The 26,207-nt window shown below is 47.4% G+C and overlaps 2 protein-coding genes across 10 annotated transcripts in view; one reads left to right on the top strand and one right to left on the bottom strand.

Moving 5' to 3' along the window:
- Nucleotides 1-22,626, bottom strand: PPP1R14D (protein phosphatase 1 regulatory inhibitor subunit 14D). 4 transcript variants are annotated; one of them, XM_010809207.4, is made up of 6 exons: nt 22,406-22,493; nt 21,089-21,549; nt 10,328-10,586; nt 711-794; nt 525-557; nt 1-316 (listed from the first exon to the last, which is right to left on the bottom strand). In XM_010809207.4, the coding sequence occupies exons 3-6, from the start codon at nt 10,577-10,579 to the stop codon at nt 251-253; spliced, it is 435 nt and encodes a 144-aa protein (XP_010807509.1). In that variant the 5' UTR covers nt 10,580-10,586; nt 21,089-21,549; nt 22,406-22,493; the 3' UTR covers nt 1-250.
- The window catches only part of SPINT1 (serine peptidase inhibitor, Kunitz type 1), a 13,889-nt gene continuing 9,996 nt past the window's right edge, over nt 22,315-26,207 (top strand). For 4 of the 6 annotated variants that reach the window (XM_005211585.5, XM_005211587.5, XM_005211588.5 and 1 more), the window contains exons 1-2: nt 22,436-22,500; nt 22,700-23,239. In XM_005211585.5, coding sequence (XP_005211642.1) covers nt 22,783-23,239 — 457 coding nt within the window. In that variant the 5' untranslated portion in view covers nt 22,436-22,500; nt 22,700-22,782. 6 annotated transcript variants of the gene reach the window in all.

Below are 26,207 nucleotides of genomic sequence, written 5' to 3' on the forward strand. Positions count from 1 at the left end.
TGGGGTTCCTGAAGGTTTTATCCACTTGGCTGATAGGAAGGCAGTGGGCAACAGCCATGACTGGTTCCCAGACAGTGCAGCTGACAGGAACCAGCTGTGGCTGCACACAGACAGTGGCGTTCAAATGTCCCTCCTCATTCTCCATGTTCCTCGTCTGGGTCCCAAGGAGTGGTTTCCCACCCAGCTGAAGATCCAGGGGTTCAGGGCAGACTGGGCAGTGCTGAGGCTGATGAAGCTAGTCTCACAAGGCTTATTTCTGAGGTCGACTGAGTCTCCGAAGTTTCTTTAGTTGACTGAGCAGCTCAGAGATAAAAGGCTGAGAAAGAAACAGAGGAGCAGAAGCAGGGATGAGATCAGGTTATGGGGTCACACCTACCCCACCACAGTGCTCCCCCTAGTCTCCACCTGATTCCATGGCCTCCAAGTCAGGAAAGGGGAGAAGGACCCAGGGCCAAACCTTCCTCTTCACTAGCTGCTGGCCCACTGGGCCCCCTCTTAGCCCAGACCACCAGAGCATCACTTACCTCTGTGGGGCGGGGGCAGTTTTGGAGAAGAGCCTGGTGGAAGAAAGCAGAGTGGGTCCCTGAGCCACAGCACTTTTTCACGAGTCCCCAGTCTCCCAGGAATTTCCCCCTCTGAACTGGTTCTCCCCACACTGGATGGGGAAGCAGAACCTGGGTTCTTGGGTTCCCCTTGGTCCCCAATTCTACCTCCAACTGAGTCTTCTGCTCCTCTGTGGATAGTTCCATGAGAGCCTCCAGGTCGATCTCAGGCTCTGAAGAAGTTGGTTGATCCTGTTTGGGAACCACATGGGGCTCAGAGGAGCCCAGCCAGCTGGTGCTGGAGTGAAAGGCAGTTGGGTTCACCCATCTCCCACTCTATTTTCCATGTTCAGTTCCTCTCCTTACTCGAACCACCCATTCATCCGTCCATTCAACAGTTACCAAACACCTACTATGTTCTACCTGAAAGTCTAGGGTTCTTTAAAAAGAGTATCTTTAATTTCAAGAGTTATAAACATTGTTAGTAGGGATATAAAATGGTACAGCTGCTTTGGAAAACAATTTGGCAGCTCCTTAATATGTTAAATATAGAGTTATCATTTGGCCCAGCAATTCCACTCCTAGGTCTATTTCCAAGACAAGTGAAAATATATATTCATGTAAAAATCACATATGAGTGCAGTTCAAAGCATTATTCTTATTCAAATGACCATCCACTGGTGAATGGATAAATAAATATTATGTAGCCATACAGTATTTTTCAGCAATAAGAAGAAATAAAGGACTGATTCATGCTACAACTGGGATTAACTTTGAAAACATGTTAGTGAAAGAAGCCAGTTACAAAGGCTTCATGTTATATGATTCGATTTGTATGAAACATCCAGAGTAGGATGTTTGTGTATAGAGACACAAAGTAGACTGGTGGTTGCCTAAGGCTGGGACTGGTGGTGATAAGGAATGGGGTGTGACTACCAACTGGTACAGGGCTTCTTTTATGGATAGTGAAATGTTCCAAAATTAGACCATACTGGTGGTTGTACAACCTATGAAGATAGTTAAAACTATTTGGATTTTACACTTTAAGTGGGAATTGTATGGTATATGAATCATAGCTCAATAAAGCTAACTTTAAAAGTTATTATAGTCATTGCAAAAATTTAAGCAATACATAGTTTATAAAAGTAAAAATGAAAGAAGGTAAAGAGAGTAAGAAACCAAACCACTGACTGGGAGAACATATTTGTAAAAGATATATCTGATAAAGGATGTTATCTAAAATATACAAAGAACTCTCAAAACCAACAATAAGAAAGTAATAATCCAATTTAAAAACAGGGGGAAATTTTGTATATCTGCCTCACCAAAGAAGATACAAAGATAGCAAATAGCATATGATGCTAACATAATATGTCATTGCTGCTGCTGCTAAGTCACTTCAGTCGTGTCTGACTCTGTGTGACCCCATAGACGGCAGCCCACCAGGCTCCTCCATCCCCGGGATTCTCCAGGCGAGAACACTGGAGTGGGTTGCCATTTCATTAGGGAATTGCAAATTGAAATAACAATGAGATACCATTACATACCTATTAAAATGGCAAACAAAAACAAACTAAAATACCAAATGCTGATGAGGCTGTGGAGAGATAGGAATACCTGTTCACTGCTGGTGGGAATGCAAAATGGCATAGCCACTTTGGAAGACAGTTTGGTACTTTCTTACAACACAAAACATACTCCTATCATACAAAACAGCACTTGTGTTCCTTGATATTTATCCAAATGAGTTGAAAATATATCTGCACGGAAACCTGCACATGAATGTTTATAGCAGTTTTATTCATAATTGCCAAAACTTGGATGCAACCAAGATGTCCTTCAGTAGGTAAATGAATGAATGAATGGTGGTGCACCCAGACAATGGCATATTATTCAGTGCTAAAACAAAATGAACTATAAAACCATAAAAAGACATGGAGGAAGCTTAAATGCATATTATTAAGCAAAAGAAACCAACCTGAGAAGTCTACACACTGTACAATTCCAACCATATGACATTCTGGAAAATTACAGAGACAATAAAAAGACCAGTGGTTGCCAGGGGTTACAGTGGAGGAGTGGTGAATGGGTGGAACACAGAGGATTCTTAGGGCAGCCAAACTACTCTACGTGATGATACCAGGAGGGTAGACACACGTCATTATACATTTGTGAAAACTCTTAGAAGGTATAGCACCAAGAGTGAATCCCAATATAAACCCTGAATTTTGGGTAGTTATGATGTAGCAATATAAATTCATGAGCACTAGTGCTCTAGTAGGGGGGTGTTGATAGTGGGAAAGCTGTGCATGTGTGGGGACAGGGAGAATATGGAAATTCCCAGCACCTTCTGCTTAATTTTGCTGTGAACCTAAAACAATAAAGTCATTAAAATAAAAAATAGAGTCATTAAAAGAGAAAAGCTGCACAGCAAAAGAAACCATCAACAAAACGAAAAGGCAACCTACTGAATAGGATAAAATATTTGCAAATCATAAGGGGTTAGTATCTAAAATATATAAAGAACTGAGACAATTCAATAGCAAAAAAATCTAATTTTTAAAAATGGGCAGAGTATCTGAATAGACGTTTTTTTCAAAGAAGACATATAGATGGCCAACAGGCAAATGAAAAGATGTTCAAAATCACTCATCATTAGGGAAATGAAAATCAAAACCACAGTGAGATATAACGTCATATCTGTTAGAACGCTGCTGTGTTGCTTCAGTCGTGTCCGACTCTGTGCAACCACATAGACGACAGCCCACCAGGCTCCCCCGTCCCTGGGATTCTCCAGGCAAGAACACTGGAGTGGGTTGCCATTTCCTTCTCCAATGCATGAAAGTGAAAAGTGAAAGTGAAGTCGCTCAGTCGTGTCCAACTCTAGCAACCCCATGGTCTGCAGCCTACCAGGCCCCTACGTCCATGGGATTTTCTAGGCAAAAGTACTGGAGTGGAGTGCCATTGCCTTCTCCTGTTAGAATAGCTATTATCAAAAGGACAATAACAAGTGTTTCTATAAGTTAGTAAAGACATATTTTTCATTTTACATCTTTGTGTACCATTTTATTATTTTTTTTAAAAATTTACCATGTGCATGTATTTTTAAAATAAAGATAGCAAAAAAATAAATAACAAGTGTTGGTGAGGATGTGAGAAAAGGGAACCTCTGTGCCCTGTTGGTAGAAATGTAAATTGGTGCAGGCACTATGGAAAATGGTATGGAGGTCCCTCAAAAACTGAAAAATAGAACTACCATATAACCCAGTAATTCCATTTCTGGATATTAATCCAAAGAAAGTGAAAACAATAATTCAAAAACATATATGAACCCCCATGTTCACTGCAGTGTTGATTTGCAGTAGCCAAGATATGGAAACCACCTAGGCGTCCATCAATGGGTGAATAGATAAAGAAACTGTGGTGTATACATATGCACTGGAAAACTATTCAGCCATAAAAAAGAAAGAAATCCTGCCATGTGCAACAACATGAATTACATTGACAGTATTACATTGAGTGAAATAAATCAAAGAAAAACAAACACTGTATGATCTCACTTATATGTGGCATTAAAAAAAAGAGAACTCATCAATAAAAGAACAGATTGGTGGTTGCTGAGGTGGGGGTGGGGAAAGGCGAAATGGGTAAAACAAATCAAAAGGTACAAACTTCCAGTAATAAATAAGTCATGGGGCTCTAAGGCACAGCATGGTGACTAGCATTAATAATGTTGTACCGCCTATTTGAAAGTTGCTAAAAGAATAAATCTTAAAAGTCCTCCTTGGGACTTCCCTAGTGGTCTGGTGGTTAAGAATCTTCCACTGCAGGGAGCATGGGTTTGAAAAAAGAAAAAAAAAAAGTCCTCCTGTCAAGAAAAAAAATTTTGGTGGCTCAGTGGTAAAGAATCTGCTCACCAGGGACTCTCCTGGTGGTTCAGTGGTTAAGAATCTGCCTTCCTACCTTCAGAATCAGAGGACACAGGTTCAGGTTTGATCTCTGATAAGGGGACTATGATCCCACGTGTCGCAGGTACCACAACTAGAGAGAAGCCCATGAGCCGCAACTAAAACCCAACACAGTCAAAAAAAAAAAAGAGAGAATCCAACTGCCAATGCAGGAGGCAAGGGTTCCATTCCTGGTCCGGAAAGATCCCACATGAGTCAGAGCAACTAAGCCTGCGCACCACAACTATTGCACCACAACTCTAGGGCCTGGGACCCACAGCTGTTGAGCCCGCACACTGCAACCACTGAGGCCCAGATGTCCTAGAGCTTGTGCTGTGCAACGAGAAGCCACCACAATGAGAAGCCCTCGCACCACAGCTAGAGAGAGGCTCGCCCGGCAGTGAAGACCCAGCACAGTCATAAATAAATAAAATTAGTTTTAGAAAAAGAAAAAATTTGTTGAAACTATGTATGAAGACAGCGGTTAACTAGGCTTATTACGGTAATCATTTTGCAATATACACAAATATAAAGTCATTACATTGTACACCTGAAACGAATATTGATTACACCTTAATAAAAATATTTTTTTTTAATTTAAGATGTAAACTCAAGGTTTTGTAGTGCTTCATCAGGGACTTTCTTAAGTGAAAGTTGCCTGATGGGGAAGATCATGACTTCTAGAATAGGTTGGTGCAATTTTCTTGATTCATGCCAAGGTCCACCACTGATTTGCATCATCAGTGCGTATATCAATACAGTTGAAAAGGCAAACAACTTATTGCATTATTTATGAAAATAATTGTAGACCCTCTGAAAAGGTCTTGGGAACCCCTGGTGTCACCAGAACACACTGCAAGAACTGCTGCCTTCTCCATTTTTCTATGGGGTTGTTGAGGGTTTTTTTTAACTGACTAAAGAAGCTTATTTGTTTGTTTTGATTCAGATTATCCCTAGCATTCCATATATCATGGATATACTGTTTGGGGGAGGCATTGGAGAAATAGGTGTATTATATAATTGGGAATAATGTTTTTTTCCAGGTTGAGTTTTGCTTCATTTAAAAAAAAATTTTTTCTATGCTTAGTAGGTTCTTCCCATACTGATTTGGGTAAATATTTGATAGTCACCTTACATTTTCCTAGATATTTGATAATTTTACCTTTTCTATTTGAGTATTTAATTATCTGGAATCTATTCATTCAACAAGTGTGTCCACTGGCTACTATTAACCTGGCACTCTGACCTTGGGAATTTCGGTGAGCAAAACAAAGATCCTGCCCTCAAAGAACCTATCTTAGGGGCAGTTGAGGAGACATAGTAAAAACAGATGCATTAATTAATTTGGTTGTATAAATTGTTTAAAAGTAAGTGCTATTGGGGGGAACTTTTTGGGTGGTGGAAATGTTCCATATCTTGACAAGCTAATGCTTACCCCCTACTCTAAAAATAGGCACATTTTATTGTCTGCCGATTATGCTTCAATAAAGTTGATTTAGAAAAGAAAGAAGGGAAAAAATGCCTCAATTACCCTCTCATTCCTTCCACTGCCCATGGTTAATCATTGTTACTAGTTTTGGTCCTTCTATACCCTTTTAAAAGCAAATTAGTGCTAGGATTCTAAGTTAGTTCTTTCACCCTAAGCTCTAGACTTTCTCCTTTGTTTCCTCGGTTTCTAGCTCATCTGATTTAGCATTCATTTATTAAATGCATCCTTATTGAGAGCATGTTGTGCACCAAGCACTGTGATGAGTCCTGGGGCCATAACAGCAAGACAGGCAGATATGGTCTTGCTCTCGAAAAGCTTATATTCTCCTGAGGGATACTGACAAGCAAAATGGTAGTTATAATACAGGGTGATAAGCACTCTGAGGAGAAGGCAGTGGCACCCCACTCCAGTACTCCTGCCTGGAAAATCCTATGGATGGAGGAGCCTGGTGGGCTGCAGTCCATGGGGTCGCTAAGAGTCAGATATGACTGAGCAACTTCACTTTCACTTTTCACTTTCATGCATTGGAGAAGGAAATGGCAACCCACTCCAGTGTTCTTACCTGGAGAATCCCAGGGACAGGGGAACCTGGTGGGCTGCCGTCTACGGGGTCGCACAGAGTCGGACACGACTGAAGTGACTTAGCTTAGCTAAGCACTCTGATGAGATATTATAGGAGCACATGAAAGGGGAACCTAGCCAAGACCGGGGTTTAGGAAGGCTTCCAGGAAGAAGTGATCTCTAATCTGAGACCTGAAGGCTGAGTAGGAGTTAACAAGATGTTTATACTTCTGATGATGGGGTAACAGGGACCAGATTTATTCTCTCAACATAAGTAACTAGTCAGAAAATAATTAGAAAACTAGACAAAAATATATGAACAGTGTTCTCAGACTTTAGACAACAGGTAACTCAGCACTACCTGGGAAAGAAGAGAAATGAAAGAGATAAACTCTACAATTGTCCTGGGTTTCATCCTGAAGGCAGTTTCCAGACCACAGAGCAGAGAGGCAGATCCCAAGCAGAGCACAGTGGTCATACTAAACTGATATGACAGAGATCAGAGTTTGGGGTTGAGGTGGCTGTAAATGGACAAGTTCCAGAGAGGAGGGAGTTATGAAGAAAGAGACCTCCAAAAGTCTGCAGAAGGGTTCTCCTGAGCTTTTGCTGAACACAAGGTACACATTCAGAGGGTAAAACTTCACGAGGCCAGATACTATGAGACACGGCAGGCACAGAAATGAACAGTTACCTGACCTCACAGAGGACTGATAGATAAATCAAGGTCCACTCAGCCAGAGTGGAGGGTCATCCCTGATCACCCAGGAACTCAAGAGAGACCTCGGGAGGCACAGGCAGTACATTTTTACGGTTGTAAGTTGAATAGATTGTTTTTTAAAATGTCATCACATCAAAAGGGCTGTGTCATGGAAACGACAGGAATGTTTCAAAACTCTGGGGTGGTCAACAGTGTCCCCTGCTGATATGTACACTATTTAGCCCCCCAGGTAGTGATCCTCGACTTTGCCAAGAGGTCTCAATAGAGTGGTGGGAACAGAAGTCAGGTTGCAGTGGTTTGTAGATTACAGTGGTTTGAATAGTGATAGGAAGAGAAGGGGGAAAGTTAGCAAAGGCTCTGAGTACAAATCCATTAAAGGGCCTTGTAAAGGAGACAGGAAGTAGGGGATGGCAACCAAACCAGAGCATAGTGTTAAACAGGAGAAGCTCACGAGTGTTTAAGTCCCTGCTTAAAAGCCGAATCTACACAATCATTTCTGGACAACAGGAGCTCCAGGGCCCCAAGTCAGTTTGCCTTGTTGAATCCAGACTTGGCTCTTCTTAAGACCCTAAAACAGGCTGCACACCCAGTGAGAAGAGGTGGGGCCCTTCAACAAAGGAAGGCTGGGTCCCATTAAACTAAACTAAAAGCAGTAATGCAACCTACTCCTGGAACCAATCCAGCAGTGCTATCCAGGGTGGGCATGTGGCCAGGGGTAGACGGGCAGCTGGTAGAGAGGGACTCTATGAAGGTAGAACTGAAGCTGGGTAAGCTGAAGACTGAGTTGCCTCAATCCCTGCCCAAGGTGACCAGCCTCTACCTAGTGCTTCCCACCCACTTGCCTGCTTCCTGCTGAAAAGAGCAGAGATTAGGACAGGAACTCCCACCTGGCACCTTTGGACAATTGCCATGGCAACCACAGGTCAGGTATTTTATTCCAGTCATTTCCTGGGAGCAGTCTTCCCACATGTCCTGTTTTCTAACCTTATGAGCTCATAATTCTACAGCTTTTCCCCTGCCTTGATCTTGCAAAACAAGATTCTTTGGCTATTGTCTCTCTCTAATGCCTGGAAGGATTTGCCCTGAGGTGTCTGAAATATGAGACTTTTTATCCACAAGTCTAACAATCTGAAATTGAAACAGACCCAGAGAGGCAGGGTGCTGGCAGGAATGAAGGGCAGGGCAATGTCCAGTAAAGTCAGAGTAGACACGGGCCAAGAAAGCTTGCCTCTCCTGCTCCCAGCTCCAAGCCATCGCCCTCTCCTCCACAAGTGCTGCCAGGGACACTGTCAACACCTGGACCAAACTGATACGTGACACAGTGAGCCTGACAAGACAGCCTGGGCCACGTGTATCACTCTTCCCCACCCCCACTGCAGGACCACTGACACAGCTCTTACCTGGGAGAGTCACAAACCCTTGCTGTCCCCCAAGAAAAAGACAGGACCTGAGTAAGGAAGGAGAGAAACAAGGACCATGGCATGTGGACAAGGAGGACTCTGGCATGGTGCAGAGGTTCTTGCTAGCCACACACTAGGATCGGCAGTGGAGCTTATGAAAAAGACCAGTGCCTGGGCCCCACTCCAGTAGACTGAAATTTAGTTGAAGTGCAACAGGGACATTGAATTATTTCTGAAGAACTTGGGGGAACCACTAAGCTACTTGAATAAACATTCAGACGCTACAGGCAGAGCCCCAGCTCAGCTCCTGGTCCCAGGGCTCTCTAGTGGTGTGACCCTGGGCTACTTATTCAACATTTCTAAGCCTCCATTTCCTCCACTGCCGCTGCTAAGCCACTTCAGTCATGTCCGACTCTGTGCAACCCCACAGACGGCAGCCCACCAGGCTCCACCATCCCTGGGATTCTCCAGGCAAGAACACTGGAGTGGGTTGCCATTTCCTTCTCCAGTGCATGAAAGTGAAAAGTGAAAGTGAAGTCGCTCAGTCGTGTCCAACTCCCAGTGACCCCATGGACTACAGCCTACCAGGCTCCTCCATCCATGGGATTTTCCAGGCAAGAGTACTGGAGTGGGCTGCCATTGCCTTGTCCTCATTTCCTCCACAGTAAAACAGTATCTGGGCTTCCCAGATGGCTCAGTGGTAAAAAATATGCCTGCCAAGCAGATTTGGGTTGGATCCCTGGTTGGGAAGATGCGCTGGAGAAGGAAATGGCAACCCTCCCCAGTATTCTTGCCTGGGAAATCCCATGGACAGAGGAGCCTGGCAGGCTTCAAAAGAGTCAGAAAGGACTTTGTGACTAAACAACAACAAGACAGAATCTACCTAATGGACTTGTGGGGAGGGCTGAATGAAATAACGTAAGGCAGGTTCTGGACACTGTGCCTAGCATATGGTTAAGTGCTCAAAATGTTATTCTTGTTGGAGCAACCTTTGTTACTACACTAGGATCTCGATTTGGAGGTATCTAGGTAAAAACTAAAATGCTGCTCTCCCAGGATGTGGTTGAGGGGAATCAGTCAGAGCCAGGGCCAAGGCTAGGTCAGGCGCTCATATCAGCGGTCACTATTGGTCACTCTGACATTCTACTCCAACACTATCCATTCTGAGATGATGGAAAGGTTTTGTATCTGTCCTGGCAACTTGGTAGCCACTAGTCACCTGGAGGTATGGGGCACTTGAAATGTAACTAATGTGACTGAGGACTGAAGTTTTAATTGTATTTAATTTTCATCAGTTTAAAGTTAAATAGCTGCACATGGCTGATAGCTACAGGAGTGAACAGCGTTGCCCTAGACAGGTATGTGTGTTGAGGATGAAAGTAAATACAGACCTAAAATACAAATAGTTCCTCTACCATCTCATCTGAGCCTCAAAAAGTTCTACAAAGGGGGTACAACAGGCATTGATAGCCCCATTTTATAGACAGAAAACTGAGTCTCAGAGATGTTAAAAGACCTGCTCCAGATTATAGAGTGGGAGGCAGAGGCCAGACCAATGGGAGGCCAGTTTCAGGACTGCGAACCCATGCCTTGCCTGTGGGAAAAGCTTCCTCTCCATAGAACACTTCTATTGTGCCCTCCAGTCCCCAGGCCCGCCAGGTCCTACCCACCTGGAAGAGCTCCTGAACCTGGGTGTCCACCCACTGCTCCATCTCCACCCAGCGCTGCAGCTGCCCCCGGTCATACTTCACCGTCAGCCGGCTGGGTTTCCGGGACCGGGGTCGGAAGGGGTCGGACTGGGACTTGGACTCGGAGTCTGTGGATGATGTCCTCCTCCTCCCAGAAGCCCAGTGGACCTTCTTACTTGGATTCTCCTTGTCCGGGTTGGGAGATGTGCAGGAAGCAGGACTTGAAGACAGCATGGAAGGACTGGTTTGGGCAAAGAGTTGGGAAAAATTGCCAGTCAGAGCAGGAAAGCCAGGGAATGAGGAGCGAGAGCAGAGGGAGAGGCCAGCAGGGAAGAAAGAAAGGCGGGTGGAGGCAGGGCCAAGGCTTCTGGGGGGGCGGGGGTCAAAGATCAACTGGCCTTTGTCTGGTGCTGGGAATGCCAGGCTCCTGGCTCCAGGCTGCCAGTAAGTGGCACTCCCGCGCTGTGCCCCAGCCTTCCTTTCTGCAGCTGCTGCAAAACAGGGATATAAACTGCACAGGAACAAAGGTCAAGAGGGTGCCATGCCTCGGAGGTGGAAGAGGCCCTTGGGTCCTGAGGGGTGTGGGGCTCTAACCTGAGTCACACTCACCAGAGAGACCTTAGCACTGCGCTTTCCTGGGACTAGATCCACTGGCCTTCAGAAGCTACGCTCACAGGGATCCTGCAGGAGTGGGGTCCCTGGCTGGCAAGGGCTCCTGCTCAGAGCGTGGTGCTGCTGAGAGCAGAGTTGCATCAGGGATAATTAGAGGGGTGGTGATCTCTGGCCCTCGTGGGGGCAGCACCCTCTTGTGTCTGAGTGTTAGGTGCCTTTAAGACTGTGAGGGAACAGGTACTCCCCTGGCCCTGTGTGTTTGCAAAGGTGAACTTGTCTCCCAAGCCCATTCCCCAGAGGCAACTGCTTAGAAAGCCATGTTTATCACCACATGACCCTCCCCTGACTGAGGTTCCACTGAGGAACCCTGTAGACCTAACATTTACCCCGGTGTCAAGGACTATTACTTCAAGACAGACTTGCATGCTAAAGGAAGGGTGTTTTTGTCTCTTCAGTCTTTTGTAATAAAAATTTCCAAACGTTTTAGAAAAGTTACACAACAGAAGAATATATATTATATATATAATATATATATATATTTTTAATGAAGAGCTAAGAAGGACAAATAAAGAATGAAAGTTTCTCTGTTCTCCCCAGCTCCACCCCCTAGAGGCAGCCTACCAACAGTTTCTGTTCTTAGTTCTCCTGTGATCACCATTATCTCTTTGTGTAATAACATAAATGTGTCCATTCTATTTATTTTTTATCTTCTTCACCATGCTGCGTGGCATGTGGGATCTTGGTTTTCTGACTAGAGTCTTAACCACTAGACTGCCAGGGAAATTCCAATTTGTCCATTTTAGACAGTATCTCTTGTCTCCTAATATGAATGATAAGAAATTAGCTCCCTCACTCATACTCCCTCATCCCCTTTACTTGCTACATTCATATTTTTATTTATGTATTTCTTTTTCACTAATTTCTTTTTAGGTCTTAGAGTGGTTGCCTTTGTGATGCTGAATTTGTCTCCAACTTATCAATTTCAACTCTCATACAGTGACACCTACAAGAGAGTTTTAGACAAAAACCAATTGATGAGTCTTTAATGGTGATATTCTAGGCCCTAAGTTAACCGGGTTGGGGAGGTGTTTGAGGGTTGGAAGCCAGGATGGTAGCCTAGAAACACCCAGGCTTCAGAGGAAGGCTGACAGATCCCAGTTCAAACTCAGCTTTGCCCCGCCTTGGTCTAATAACCATCCAGTTTCACAACCTGAGTCTGCTTTCTCATTTGCAAAATGGAGTTTGAAGAGGATTCAATGAGATGGTGGGAACGTTCCTGGTGGTCCAGTGGTTAAGAATTCACCTTGTAATTCAGGAGACATGAGTTCAATCCCTGTCGGGGAACTATAGACCTCACATGCTGCAGAGCAATTAAGCATGTGCTGAAAATACTGAAGCCCCCAACTGCTAAAGCCGGAGTACCATGACAGATAGTCTGAGCTCCGCAAAGATTCCATGTACTGCCACTAAGACCCGAGGCAGTCAAATAAATATATATGTAAATATTAAATGAGATGATGTGTGTAAACATTTAGCATGATGTTCAATACAAAGTACTTTCTCAACAGACATCCTTTCTCTTCCTTTCTTTGCCTTCCCATCCTCCCTGCTTTCCTGGTGAGGCTCTGTCCATCAAAGGCTGGCTCTGGAATTTCTCTGCAGTGGCTTCCTTCCTGACCCTCTTTGGAAGAAGGTGGCAATAAGAAGGGGGTAGGGAGGCCTCTAAAATACAGCCTGTAGACTCAGTTGTTCTACCTTGATGACATGTTACACAGTGTGATAGGCATTATTATGATAGTTTCCTCCCCATTCTGTTTCTGTCTCCTGAACGGTTCAAGAGCCCATTCAGGAAAAGGAACCAGATCAGAAGAGCCCATGGTTTTGTTCATTCATTAACTCATTCATTTAACAAAGATTTTATGAACTCCTCTGGTAGGCAAACATTATGCTCAATACTGGAGACTGGTGATCCAAAAAAGACACGGTCTCAGCCTTCATGGAACTTACAGTCTAGTGTAAAAATAAACATTAATCAACTAATCAAATAAATGTAAAACTGCAACTATATTTCTTTTCTGAAGAAAAGGTAAGAGGTGATATAGAATGTCTAGAGAGGGTATGACCTAACAAGTGGTAACATTTGGACTGAGTTCTGAATGATAAGTAGGAGTTAACTAGGTACAGGGGAGAGGTGGGAGTTGGCAGAAGGCACAGCATATGCAAAGGCCCTGTGGCAGGAGGACGAGGGTAAGCACCAGGGACTGGAGAAGGTCAGTAGAGCTGGAACAAAGAGAGGAGGGAGGGGAAATCTGCTGGTAGTCCAGTGGCTAAAACTCAGTGCTTTCACTGCTGTGGACCCAGGTTCGATCCCTGGTCAGGGAACTAAGATTCCACAAACTGTGCAGTGCAGCCAATAAATAAAAATTTTTAAAGAGATGAGGGAGGCAGAAGTGAGTCTTGAGGCAGACAGGGTGGATCTATCCACTTAGGGCCCTGTGAACCATGGTAAGAAGTTTTGTCTCTATCCTAAGAGCATTGAGAGTCACTGCAAAATCTTAAGCCAGGGTGGTTGGGCAGACTGACATGTTCAGATTTTGAATAGAGAGAGGATCAGAGGGTGCAGAAGTCCTGGAGGTCAGTGGGGAGACCACTGCTGTAGGGCCTGACTGGGGGAGGTATTGCTGGTGATAGTGAGAAGTTGCGGATTGGAGAGCTATTTAGGGGGTAATATTTAACAGAACTTGGTGATGGATTGGAACATGCAAATTCCATGAATGCCAATACAGGAACACAGGTTCATACATGGGACCTCTCTGAGCATATTTCCTCATCTATAAGCTGGGCGTTGTTAAGACTCTGCAGGAACACACAACACAGTCCCAGAGACGCTCGATGGCACACGAAAGAGTAATGCCCATTATTTATGTATAAGTCTCCTTATTTACATTCTTTCATCTCAGCATTGACCTATGCATGTCACCACTCATCAATAAGTTTGCCCAAGATAAGGGAACTCAAATTTCAAGAAAATAAAAACCACCAGGACCACAGGTTCATATCAGGGTGGGGAAATAAAGAGGGTGCAGGCTTGGGCAGAGGCGAGGGTGTCTGCCCTGCTGTCCCAGCCAGGCCTGGGTCCAGCGGTGGAATAAAATCAGCAGCAAGCAGGCCCCATCAGAGCTAGATGTTCTCTTTTTCTTATGTAAAAAAAAATTTTTTTGACCATGCTTCTTGGTTCTTAGTTCCTCAACCAGGGATGGAACCCTTACCACCTGCAGTGGAATGCCCCCTGGACCACCCTGTGTTTCCCCCCACCCCACTTCTAGGGAAATTCTAGAGGCTCCTTGAAAGATTGTACCAGATAAACTGTTTATAGTTTGATATCCTAATTTTTTAAATTAATGAATATGTTAGGGCTTCCCAGGTGGCTCAGTGGGTAAAGAATCCACCTACAATGCAGGAGACACAGGAGACTCGGGTTCAGTCCCTGGGTCAGGAAGATCCCCTGGAGGAGGGCATGGCAATCCACTCCAGTATTTTTGCCTGGAGAATCCCACGGACAGAGGAGCCTGGCAAGCTACAGTCCTTAGGGTCACAAAGAGTCGGACACAACTGAAGCGACTGGGCACACACCAGTTATATATTACTATATAACAAATTACCCCTAAATTTAGCAGCTTAAAACAATTGTTGAGTCGCTAAGTCATGTCAAACTATTTTGTTACCCCAGCACTGTGGCCTCCCAGGCTCCCCTGTCCAAGCGATTTCCCAGGCAATGGGTTGTCATTTCCTTCTCCAGAGTATCTTTCCAACCCAGGGGTCGAACCCATGTCTTCTGCATTGGCAGGCAATTCTTTACCTCTGAGCCACCAGCAAAGCCTGCTTAAAACAATGGGTATTTATTATATCAATTTCAGTACGTGGTTTAGCCGACTCCTCTGGTTCAGGGGTTCTCAGAAGGGTGCAAGCCAGCACAAGCCAGTGTTGTTGGTCAGACATCTGTTCCCTGCCATATGGACATCTCTAGTGGGCTACTCACCACATGGCAGCTGGTTTCCAACAGACACAGGGCGCTGAGAGAGGCAGAGGGACAGGTAAGATGGAAGTCACAGTCTTTTTGTAACCTAATCTAGGAAGTGACATCCCATGACTTGCTGTGCTGTATTCTATTCATCAGAGGCCAATCACTAAGTCCAGCGACACTGAAGGGAGGAGATTACACACACAGGCATGATTACTGGCCGGTATGGATCATTGGTGATCATTTAGAGGTTATCTACCACCCTGAACTATTGTGAACGTTTTTGACGTTAGCAGAATTCTTCAAAAATGTCCCTTTTAGAAAATTCCCTGGTGGTCCAGTGGTTAGGACTCCACACTTTTACTACTGAGAGCTGGGGTTCAACCCCTGGTTGGGGAACTGAGATCCCACAAGCTGTGCAGCACGGCCAAATAAATCAAGCCCTTTGAGGATTGCAGCAGTATCTGAGGGGACTTGTCTCCTTTAAATGAAGATTAAACCAATGACAGTGGCCTCACCTTGACAAATATTGCATTACTTTCCTCAAAATTCTTTGGCCCTGCAGTGCTGCTGCTGCTAAGTCGCTTCAGTCGTGTCCGACTCTGTGCGACCCCATAGACGGCAGCCCACCAGGCTCCCCTTTCCCTGGGATTCTCCAGGCAAGAACACTGGAGTGGGTTGCCATTTCCTTCTCCAATCCGTGAAAGTGAAGTCGCTCAGTCGTGTCCAACTCCCAGCCACCCCATGGACTGCAGCCCACCAGGCTCCTCCATCCACGGGATTTTCCAGGCAAGAGTACTGGAGTGGGTTGCCATTGCCTTCTCCATGGCCCTGCATTATCAAGGGAATTATTGGTCTTTAGATCATTAAAATACAACTTATTTAGCTATAATTATTAGATGTGCTAGTGCTCAGTCGCTCAGTCATGTCCGACTCTTTGGTCCCCTATGGACTGTAGCCCACCCGGTTTCTCTGTCCACGGGATTCACCAGGCTAGAATACTGGAGTGGGTAGCCATTTCCTTCTCCAGATAATCAGATAATTAATACTAAAAATTGTTCTGTAAATATATTGTCCCTCTGTTTCAGTTATTTCCACAAAACAAACTGTTATCGGAGAAATGGGTTTGCCTCTCAGTGGCTGTCAAGCCAACAGAAACAATCAAGCCAAAGACTGGAAGAAGGAAGGATTTATTACTATTTGCAGCAAGTAATACCCCACTCCAGTACTCTTGCCTGGAAAATCCCATGGACGGAGGAAACTGGTGGGCTGCAGTCCATGGGGTCACTAAGAGTCAGACACGACTGAGCGACTTCACTTTCACTCTTCACTTTCACGCATTGGAGAAGGAAATGGCAACCCACTCCAGTGTTCTTGCCTTGAGAATCCCAGGGACAGGAGAGCCTGGTGGGCTGCCGTCTATGGGGTCGTACAGAATCAGACACGACTGAAGCGACTTAGCGGCAGCAAGTCAAATTATTACTTGCCTTGGGGATTCCCAGGTGGCACTAGTGGTAAAGAACCCACCTGAGCAGGAGACATAAGAGATGTGAGTTGAATTCCTGGGTGACGATGAAGATGCCCTGGAGAAGGAAATGGCAACCCACTCCAGTATTCTTGCCTGGGAAATCCCATGGACAGAGGAGCCTGATGGGCTACAGTCCATGGGGTCACAAAAGAGTCAGACATGACTTAGTGACTAAACAACAGCAATAGCAGCAAGTCAGGAGGAGACCAGGGAACTTTCTCAAAGCAGCCTCTCCCCTAACAGCAAAATTAGGGAAGTTTTGAGCTAAGGGTATATACATATGGTTTATCACAGGACTATTGTTGGACTGTCTTCTCTGTTCTGACATTTCTTTGTTCACTCAGGATCCTTGTTACCTACACCTGTTCAAGGGCAAGCATTGTGACCATGGGGTCTCAAAGAGTCGGACATGACTGAGCGACTGAACTGAACTGAAAGTGTTGGTCGCTCACTCGTGTCCTATTCTTTGCGACCCCATGGACTGTAGCCTGCCAGGCTCCTCTGTCCATGGAATTCTCCAGGCCAGAATATTGGAGTGAGTAGCCTTTCCCTTCTCCAGGGGATCTTCCCCACCCCGGGATCGAACCCAGGTCTCCCGCATTGTAGGCGGATTCTTTACCAGCTGAGCCACAAGGGAAGCCCGAGCTGAACTGAACTGATACGCATATTTAGGAAGAGGCTTGAGCAGAAAATTCTGCATAGAATTAGGGCGAAGTTTTAGGCATCCAAGTCTTGGTGGATTGAAGTCAGGAGGGTCAGTATCATTATTCTGTCCTCCACCAGGGTGGGGGCATTAACTCCAGCTGGAGTCAAAGATAAATTATTATGTATATTCCTTGAGGAGGAACTAGGACTCTGCTTTATCACAGGACTATTGTTTGACTGTCTTCTCTGTTCTTTCTTTGTTCCCTCAAGATCCTTGTTACCTAGACCTGTTCAAGGGCAAGCACTGTGGCCAGGCTTAGGTCACAAGATGAAAGTAAAAGTCGCTCAGTCATGTCTCTTTGCAACCCAGGAATTCTCCAGGCCAGAATATTGGAGTGGGTAGCCTTTCCCTTCTTCAGGGGATCTTCCCAACGCAGGGATCGAACCCAGGTCTCCCACACTACAAGTGGATTCTTTACCAGCTGAGCCATGAGGGAAACCCAAGAACACTGGAGTGGGAAGCCTATCCCTTCTCCAGGGGATCTTCCCAACCCAGAAATCGAACTGGGGTCTCCTGCAGTGCAGGCTGATTCTTTACAAACTGAGCTATCAGGGAACACAAGATAACTTCAGCCAAAATAGCTTCTCTCTCTTTTTTTCCTTCGGCTGCTCTGCACAGCTTGTGGGATCTTAGTTCCCTGTGTAGAGATTAAATTTGGGCCCCTGGCTGTGAAAGCCAGGAACCCTAACCATTGGACCACCACAGAATTCCCCACAATGGCTTCTCTTATGTCAAGAATGCCATTCCTGATTCTCTTTCTTCAGGGACTCCCTAACTTATCTGCTTACAGATATCATCCCAAAATTTAAAGGCTTAAAATGAACACATTTCCTCATGATTCTGCAACATGGGCAGGGCTTTGAAGGTGTAGCTAATCTCTGTTGGAGCGAGTCAACTGGGGCTAAAGGCGACCAATGGTTTAATGAAGCTACTCAGCGGGGGTGGCTGTGAGATAGCCAGACACCTCCTTCTCCCATCACAACCTCTCATCCTCCGGTCTTGCTCTCCTCCGGTGGCCTCTCTCTCCCTCAGGGTTGTCAAACTTCTTTACCCAACAACTGGTTCTAAGAGGGAAAATGCAAGCCACAAGGCTGAGGTTTGAAAGCCACGTGGCACCACTTCTACTCTGTCCTATTGGTCAAAGCAAGTTACAAATTCAAAGGGAAGGGAAAGGTAGACACCACCTCTTGGTGGGAGGAGCAGCATGCACTTACAAGGAAGGTGAGGGCCTGTCCACCATCGTTGATAGCGGTCTTTGTAGATAGTTCATTAAACCTACTTATAGAAACCACCAGACCACCATCCAAGACAAGGCATTCAGTGTTCCTTTTCTAGTATGGTGTTAAGGACTGCATGTTCTCACCAAACCACCCACTCCTAACATCAGTGTTTGGTACTGGTGCAAATAAGAAGGAAGCCTATAGCATAAACCCTGGCTTTCTCTTCCCCAAGTTCATATAGGGAGTGTGAACCACGTGGCCTAACAAAAAAGCTAACTCACTTGGACAGCTCCCTTGGGCCTGCAATGTACAATCAGAAAACAATATCATCTGGGGGAATTCCCTGGTTGCTTAGTGGTTAGTGTTCTGGCCTTTCACTACCATGGCCCAGATTCAACCCCTGGTTGGAGAACTGAGATCCTATAAGCCACACAGCATGGCCAAAAAAGGAGAGAGAGAGAAAAGAAAACAATACCATCTGGAAATGCTTTGTAGGAAGTAAGTCAGAATCACAGAAAGGGCCCAATATTGGCAGTCAAGAGACCTGAAGTGTAGAGATGGCCTCTGCTACATGCTAGCTCTGTTTGTCTCTGAACAAACCAAAGACCGATCTCTGGGCCTATATAGGACACACAGCTTCCTATATGTAAGGGGAAGGGCTTTAACTGAGATCCCCAATAGCTCTGACGCTCTCTGCCTCTCCATAAACCAAAGTTTATGAACCCACCCAGAGGATAGCTGGCTCTGTACATATTGCTAGAGAGGCTCTTGGGAGTCACTGAGGCCCTGAACAGGTGAAGGGCAGGGCTGGAGGAGGGAACCACATGCCACGTGCAGGGTGGCCTGGAGTACATCTGCAAGCTGGTAGAGAGCCCAAAACTAGGGCAGCAGTGGCCACAGACAAGCCGGGATGTCTGTGAGCAGTTACCGAAGAAGATTGCCACCACCCAGGACTGGCCGGACGTTTGCAAGGGAAGCCCAAGGAAAGCCAAGGGGAACAGAGATACTGCGACAAAGTGGCTGGGTCGGTGAGATGAGGAGAGAATGTGGAAAAAGAAGTAATGCGGGGCTAAATATGAATGTGAAAGCTGTCATGATGTATTTTTCTCTTTCTCATGGAAACACTTCAAGCTCACCAAAAGAAACTTTGGTAATAATTGCTAAACTAGAAAAAAGAAAATGTTACCCCATATTTTCATCATTCAAATGCCATCACCTTTACCGCTTTGGTGAACTTAGTCTTTTTCCCTTCATGTGTAGCTTTTCTCTTTAGGATGTAAGAACCAGCATAAGGTAGTGTGAAAAGTGTAGGGTTGTTTTTTTTTAATATATTTATTTGACTGTGTCAGGTCTTGCGGCACGCAGGGTCTTTGATCTTCCTTGCAGCATGTGGAATCTAGTTCCCTGAGCTGGTATCGAACCTGAGCCTCCTGCATTGGGAGCATGGAGTCTTGGCCACTGGCCCACCAGGAAGTTCCCAAAGAGTAGTTTTTGATGTCTGAGATACTTGAGATAAAATTCTGACTCTCGCTTTTTTCAGGTAACATTTATTGAGCACTCAGAGTCAAATGTTTTCTCTGTATTAACTCATTAATTCTCATACTAACCCTAGGAAGTCCCACGTTGTATACAAGAAGGCTAAGGCACAGAGGAGATAAATAAGTTGCCAAAGGCCACACTGACAGTAAGTGGCTGATGAAAGAGTTAAACCCTGTAATCTGAGTCTGAAGCCCACAAGCTGAACCCCTATAGCATCTTGCCTCCCACTCTTCACTACCTTACCTAGGTGGAGTTTAGTGAGCCTCCCTGCAAAGTAGAAACCACTCTCAGAGCTACTGTGAGCATTAGAAGGTCACAGATGTCATGTGTCTGGAACCCAGCAGGCATCTCAAATGGTGGCTGATCCCCACTTGAAAATCTGTTGATTTTCAAGGCAAGTTGATCTGAGCTGAGTGTGGAATTTCCAGCTGAAGTCAGAATTGAAAGTGCAGTAAAAGCACAGCGTTTATGTGCTAAAGCAGTGGACTTAGCCTGCCTGAACTCCGATCCCGGTTCCGCCACCAAAGTCACGTGACCTAACAAGTTTGTCCACCTGTCTGAGCCTGCTTGCTCATTTGTAAAATGGGGATTAAAATTAGTACCTACTATCTTGGTTTGTTTTGACTGAATAGGGCAATGTGTGGGAAATACTTGGGAACAGGTTTTGGGCATTATCAGATGTAGGTTTTTGTAATGGTATATATGATGGAAGTAATGATTAATCTGTAGTAATATTACCATAGGGCAAGTCTTCTGTGTTAGGATTTTTGTATGTATAAGGTATTAAAGGAAGCAGGAATCAAATCTCAACAAAATTCTTTCTTTCCACTAACTACACAATCATAAGCTTCATTCCCCAGCATATCATCCATGTTCCCCACCATGCCTGGGGCAGTGGAAAAAAACGGAAAATTCAGAGGGGAGACAGACTCCAGATTCCCACACCCAATACCCATACCCAAAATGTGTGCAGCTAGGGAATGTTGCAGTTAAGCTAAGAAAAAGGCTGAGGTTTGGCTACAGGATCTAGTGGGTAAGAAGACCGTTCCCATTGGGCTGGGGTTTGTTAAGTCATCGTGAAGGTGTGGAATCTCTTTTAAAAAAAAATTGTATTAACTTATTTTTGGTTGCGCTGGGTCTTCATTGCTGCGGGCCACTCTCTGTTGTGGTGCAAGGGTTTCCCACTGCTGCGATTTCTTTCGTTGCGGGGCTCGGACTCTAGGTGAACAGGTTCACTAGATGCAGCTCGTGGGCTTTAGTTGTTCCTGGCATATGGAGTCTTCCTGGATCAGGGCTTGAATCTGTGACCTCTGCATTGGCAGGCAGATTTCTATTCACTGTACTACCAGGGAAGTCCGGTATGGAATCTCTTTTGAGGAGAACATTAACAGGACCAACGCTGTTCTGTAAAGAATGGCCTTTAAGAGGAGTTCTTCACTCAGGAAAAGCAATGAGCCTGGTTTCAAGGAGTCCAGGGCTCAGTGAAGGCTCAGCTACTTTGGTGATCCGGAACCTCTAGCTTCCAAGGATGTTATTTTACTGAAACAAAGAACCAGCTCCTGACCAGGAGCACCCCACCTGGTGAGAGAGGAGAGGAATTCTGTGCTCTAGAGAACGCATCGTCTGACCAATGAAGCTAAGTCAGCTCGGACAACTACCCGAACGGAAACGTTAGTACAAAATGAGGAAGGGCCTCAAAACAAAAGGAACCACTAACCTGGCCCGGGGAAATCTGTTTCTCAACTGTAACTGAAAGGAGGATTTCCAGAGCTGGCAAAGGTGGTAATAATCCAGCAGGCATCTGGAATTCCAGTTATCAAAGGGGCAGCCACACAGCTTATGGGATCTCTTCCCGCCACAAGATGGAAATGACTTCCCGAGGGCTGACCACGACAGCGAAATCATTGGCGTCGGGCTTTCCCCCGTTTCTCCTCCCCCAGCCCCTTCCCTAGCGCCTCGGGCCTGGGTCTGGGAATGCTAGCCCGGACCGGAAAGGGAGTCGGGCGTCTCTGAGCACCTGACCCACCTTCGGGTGCCAGACGTCGTCGGCGCTTCCCGAAGTGTCTGGGCCTCCAGGGATAGGGGTGTACTTCTGGGGCGCATGGAGCCCCGCGAGGTTGGGACCGGGGCAGGGCGCGCCGGCCTCTGAGCCTGTTTGGGCACCAGATTGCAGAAGCAGGGTGGAAGATGGCAGGGATTGGGGGTAGGCGGCCCGGAAGCCCGGGCTGCAGGGGCGCACCGGGCGTGGGCGGGGCCGGCGACGCCGGGGTTAATGTTCGCCCCGCCCCGGCCGCACTGACTCAGTTTCACCAGAAACTAGACGGGTGGAGGTGCCGGAACCCCAGAGCACCCGACACCCGGGCGGAAACGGCGGTCCGAGCAGCGCAGGAAACCTGGACCGGAACCTCGGCAGGCCCGGCCCCACCCCACTCACCTGCGCAGGTAACCCGGGCCGAGGAGAGCCAGGAGGAGGCGGAGCGGGTTCGGAGCATGTCTGGCCCTTTGTTCTGCGCCGGTGCGTGTGTCCGGGTACGTGAGCTCTTTAGCCGTCCGACCGGCTGCGGGGTCACCGAAGTGTGCGTGGGAGCACCGGGCCCGCCTGCCCTTCTTCACTCCCGGGATGTTCGTGCTCCTCGGTCCTCCCATTCACTTCCTCCCGGCCGGCCCTCCTCCCTGGAAGTCTCTCGGCTGATCCGATGTCTCCTCCTCCGTCCCCTCCCTCTCGCAGGTCGCTAGCACCCTCGGAGCCCAGAGGCCCGCTCTTTGAAGGTGACCCCGGTGGTGAGGAGGGCGACGATCCCCGGGAGGACAATGGCCGGGGGCCGCCTCTCCCGGGCCCGCATCCCAGCGGTCGCCGTGTGGCTTCTCTGCGCGCTCGTCCTCCAGGGCGCCGAGGCCGGGCCGCCGCCGGTGACCCCCGGTCTCCTCACGGCCGACGGTTGCCTGAACCGCTTTACCCCCGGGGTGCCTGATTTCGTGCTCGACACGGACGCCTCGGTCAGAAACGGGGCCACCTTCCTGCGCTCCCTCACCGCGCGCCGCGGCAGGGACTGCGTGCACGCCTGCTGCAGCTCCAACGACTGCAATCTGGCGCTGGTGGAATTGCAGCCCGACGGCGGGGAGGACGCCATCGTCTCCTGCTTCCTCATCAACTGCCTCTACGAGCAGAACTTCGTGTGCAAGTTCGCGCCCAGGGAGGGTTTCATCAACTACCTCACGCGGGAGGTTTACCGCTCCTACCGCGAGCTGCGGACCCAGGGCTTCAGAGGTAAGGACGAGGGTGCCAGAATCTGGGGAGACTCACAAAAAGGACTGGTTATAGGGTCTTTGCGCGAAGCTGGAGGAGAGTCCCATTCGATCCTAACTCATCCTTAGAAGTAGGCATGGTATAAACAGTAAATAAAGAACAACCTACAGGAGGGGCAAGGGGGGACGTCCTAGAGCCCAGGCTGGCTCCTGAATTCAGGATGTTGAGTGGGCGGATGCTCTGGGATGTGTGAGTGGGAGCAAGCTCCTGGGGATTCCTACTTTGACCCCACTGGGCCAAATCAGGGAATGAGCTGTCTGGAGGCCACCTGATGACCAGATAGATAGATACTCCAGGCCAAGCACTGTGCTAGGTACCTTGGGGCCCTGTCAAGTGGACTGGTGAAGGCTGGGCTCCTCACTGCTGGGTCTGGGATTGGTTCTAGCATTTCTTGTACTCCTCTCCCCAGGTACTGGTCTTTAGTGGTCTGGGGGAAAACTGCCAGACCACCAGAGTCTAAAGAACAAACCCAGTTGGGGATGACCCAACTGGGGAGAAGGTGGTATTGTGGACACAGTAGCCTAGCCCTGGGGTCCAGGTGAGGAGGGTTGCTGGATGAGTCAGTCCACTGGTATGTATACCTGGTAGGGGAAGGAAGTCAGCTGTCCAGGCAAGTGTGTGTGTGCGTGTGTGTATACTTGTGTGTGCTCATAAGCCTGGCAGAGCTCTTCCTGCTTAAGATCTAGTAGCCAAGCTGTCTGCTCACCTTGTTTACTGCCAGGATAAGGGCAAAGTGGGGCCACGGCTCCTCCTCTTTCCTCCTGGGACTGAGCAGTTAGCTGGGATTGGGGTCCTTCCAGAGACCTTCGTTCCCCATCCTCTCCACCTGTTGTTCTGGCCAGGTGGGGCTCCAGGGCAGGGATGGGTCATGCTGATAACCTCTGTTAGTACTTTACTGTTTGCTGACTGCTATGCCACTCAGCCTCTCACTTAGGCATCATGACAACCGCCTCTGAAAAGGGTGCTATTAGTAGTCATTCCACTTTTTAGATTAGGAAACTGACTCCCGTCTTAAATATATACCATCCACAAATGGGACTCAACCCCAGGAAGGACCTCCTGCAGGGCTGTGCTATTTCTCACACAAGACCATCTCTCTGGTAGAAACCTGTCTCTGATCCAAGACAGCCCAGTGGACAGCAGAACCAGAGACTGGGGAGCCCAGGGCCAGGCTGGGGCTGGTCGGTCTCAGTCCTGGGAAGTAGAGAAAGGAGTTTCCCTCTCCAGCCTTTCCTCTTCTCCCTATCCTTTCAGAAGCTCTGGATCTCTGAGAAGAGGTGGGGTGGAGATTCCAGGAGGGGGACACTGTCTCCAGGCTAGGCTGGGCTACTGAGTCCCAGTGGGCCAGGGCCTGAGCGTATTTCACAAGGAAGCAGCAGGAAGTGTAGGTGGTGATGACCTAAGTGATCCGAGCTGCCTGCCCTCCCGGTTCTGACAGGACCCATCGGAGGGCCAGCACTAGAGGACCAACACCTGAAACTCTGGGGTCTGGGCAGGACGCTGAGCTGGACGGAGCCTTCCTCATCTGGGAACCTCCCCACCTCCTGACTTGCCTGGTTGGCACAAGACGGGACAGAGTGGGGATTTCCTGTCCCATGAGGTGCTGGGTAGAACTTGGATTAGTCTGGTCCCCAGGCCATTTCAGGGCACCACAGTGTTGGGGGAATGGGGGATGCTGTGTGCATGTGTCCAGGAGTCCATTCTCACCTGAGTCGCACTAGAGAGGTTGAAAGTACAAAGAGGGTCAAGCCATTATGGCCTTCTGGAAGCTGGGCTAGGGTAGACCGAGGCAGGCAAAGTGGGCAAGTGCTCAGGGCTTCTGAACCTTTGGTTCTTGTACTGGGGGAGCCCTTCCCAGGGTGGGTTGACCTATACCCCTTTCCCTGCCTGTGGCCAGGCCAATCCAGTCCAGATTACTGGGGCCTCCTAAACACCCTGCTCTTTCCTCCTCTCCCCTTCCCCTGCATTCCCCATCTTTGCATTGGAAGAGTGGCTTGGAAGATAGAGACTGCGTTTCCCTGGAGAGTCCTGAGGCCTGATGGCTGGGGGAGGGGCTGGCTTTATTGCTCCTCCGGCCCTTTGCTCTCTGTGGGTGGGAAGTAAGGAGTGGTATCTGTCCAGACATCTGCCCCTTGCTCCTGGGGACTGGGGCTTGGAGAGGACCAGCCTTGCGTGTGTGGGTAGACATTGCTGATTTGGCTCGAGGTCTGATATGTCACTCTGTGACTTCTACCTTGGGGCCAGTGGGGCTAGCCTATTTCTCTGCTAGGTAGACTGCCAAGTAGTCTGTCTTGTTTCCCCTTGTGGACTGCTGATTACTTTCTGGAAAAGGCAAGGAGGGAGGGACAGGCTCCTCCCAGTTCACTGCCCCCTTGGCTTGGCCTCTCACCTCAGGGCCTGGGCTAGCTCTCAGTGAGCCCTCAAGCCACTGGGTTGAGGCTTGGTTCCTGGCCCTGCTCTCCTGGTCTTATAATGGAGGTTTCCTTTTCTCTTTGCTGTCACTGTGTGTCCTGGTCTTTTCACCTCTGGGACCACCCTCTGTGACTCCCCTATTGGCTCTGCTTTCTCTGCCTCATCAAAGAGAGGCAGGGACGCAACCCTATGATTCAGCCTTCTATCAGTTGTTCTTATCTCTTTACCTTCTCTCCTTCCTTTGAACTCTTAGACTTCACTAACCTTCTGTGGTGCCTCTGTGAAGGGCAGGTTGGCAGTATCCACCAAAAGTGTAAATGCACATAACCCTCATCACAGTTCCACTTGCAGGAACTCATATTGTGGCTATGCTTAAACGTGTGTAAAACAACTTACCAGCCAGCCAGTCAACTGCACCATTGTTTATAATAGCAAGGAATTGGAAACAATCTCAGTGTCTGTCAACACATCCTATAATGTGTATAAAAACAGCTGTGGTGGTGTTTTAATCATAATA

The sequence above is a fragment of the Bos taurus genome, chromosome 10 (genome assembly GCF_002263795.3).
Source record: "Bos taurus isolate L1 Dominette 01449 registration number 42190680 breed Hereford chromosome 10, ARS-UCD2.0, whole genome shotgun sequence".
Taxonomy (NCBI): Eukaryota; Metazoa; Chordata; class Mammalia; order Artiodactyla; family Bovidae; genus Bos; species Bos taurus.

What these genes read in the sequence shown, in the direction of transcription:
- PPP1R14D (XM_005211614.5), bottom strand. Translation starts at nt 22,617, where the DNA reads ATGGGAGGACCGAGGAGCACGAACATCCCGGGAGTGAAGAAGGGCAGG. An exon ending in GGCCCGGGTTACCTGCGCAG is followed by an intron (nt 10,587 to 22,405) that starts GTGAGTGGGGTG and finishes TGCCCAAACCAG; the next exon opens with TCCTTCCATGCTGTCTTCAA. An exon ending in ACTGCCCCCGCCCCACAGAG is followed by an intron (nt 317 to 524) that starts GTAAGTGATGCT and finishes TTTCTTTCTCAG; the next exon opens with CCTTTTATCTCTGAGCTGCT.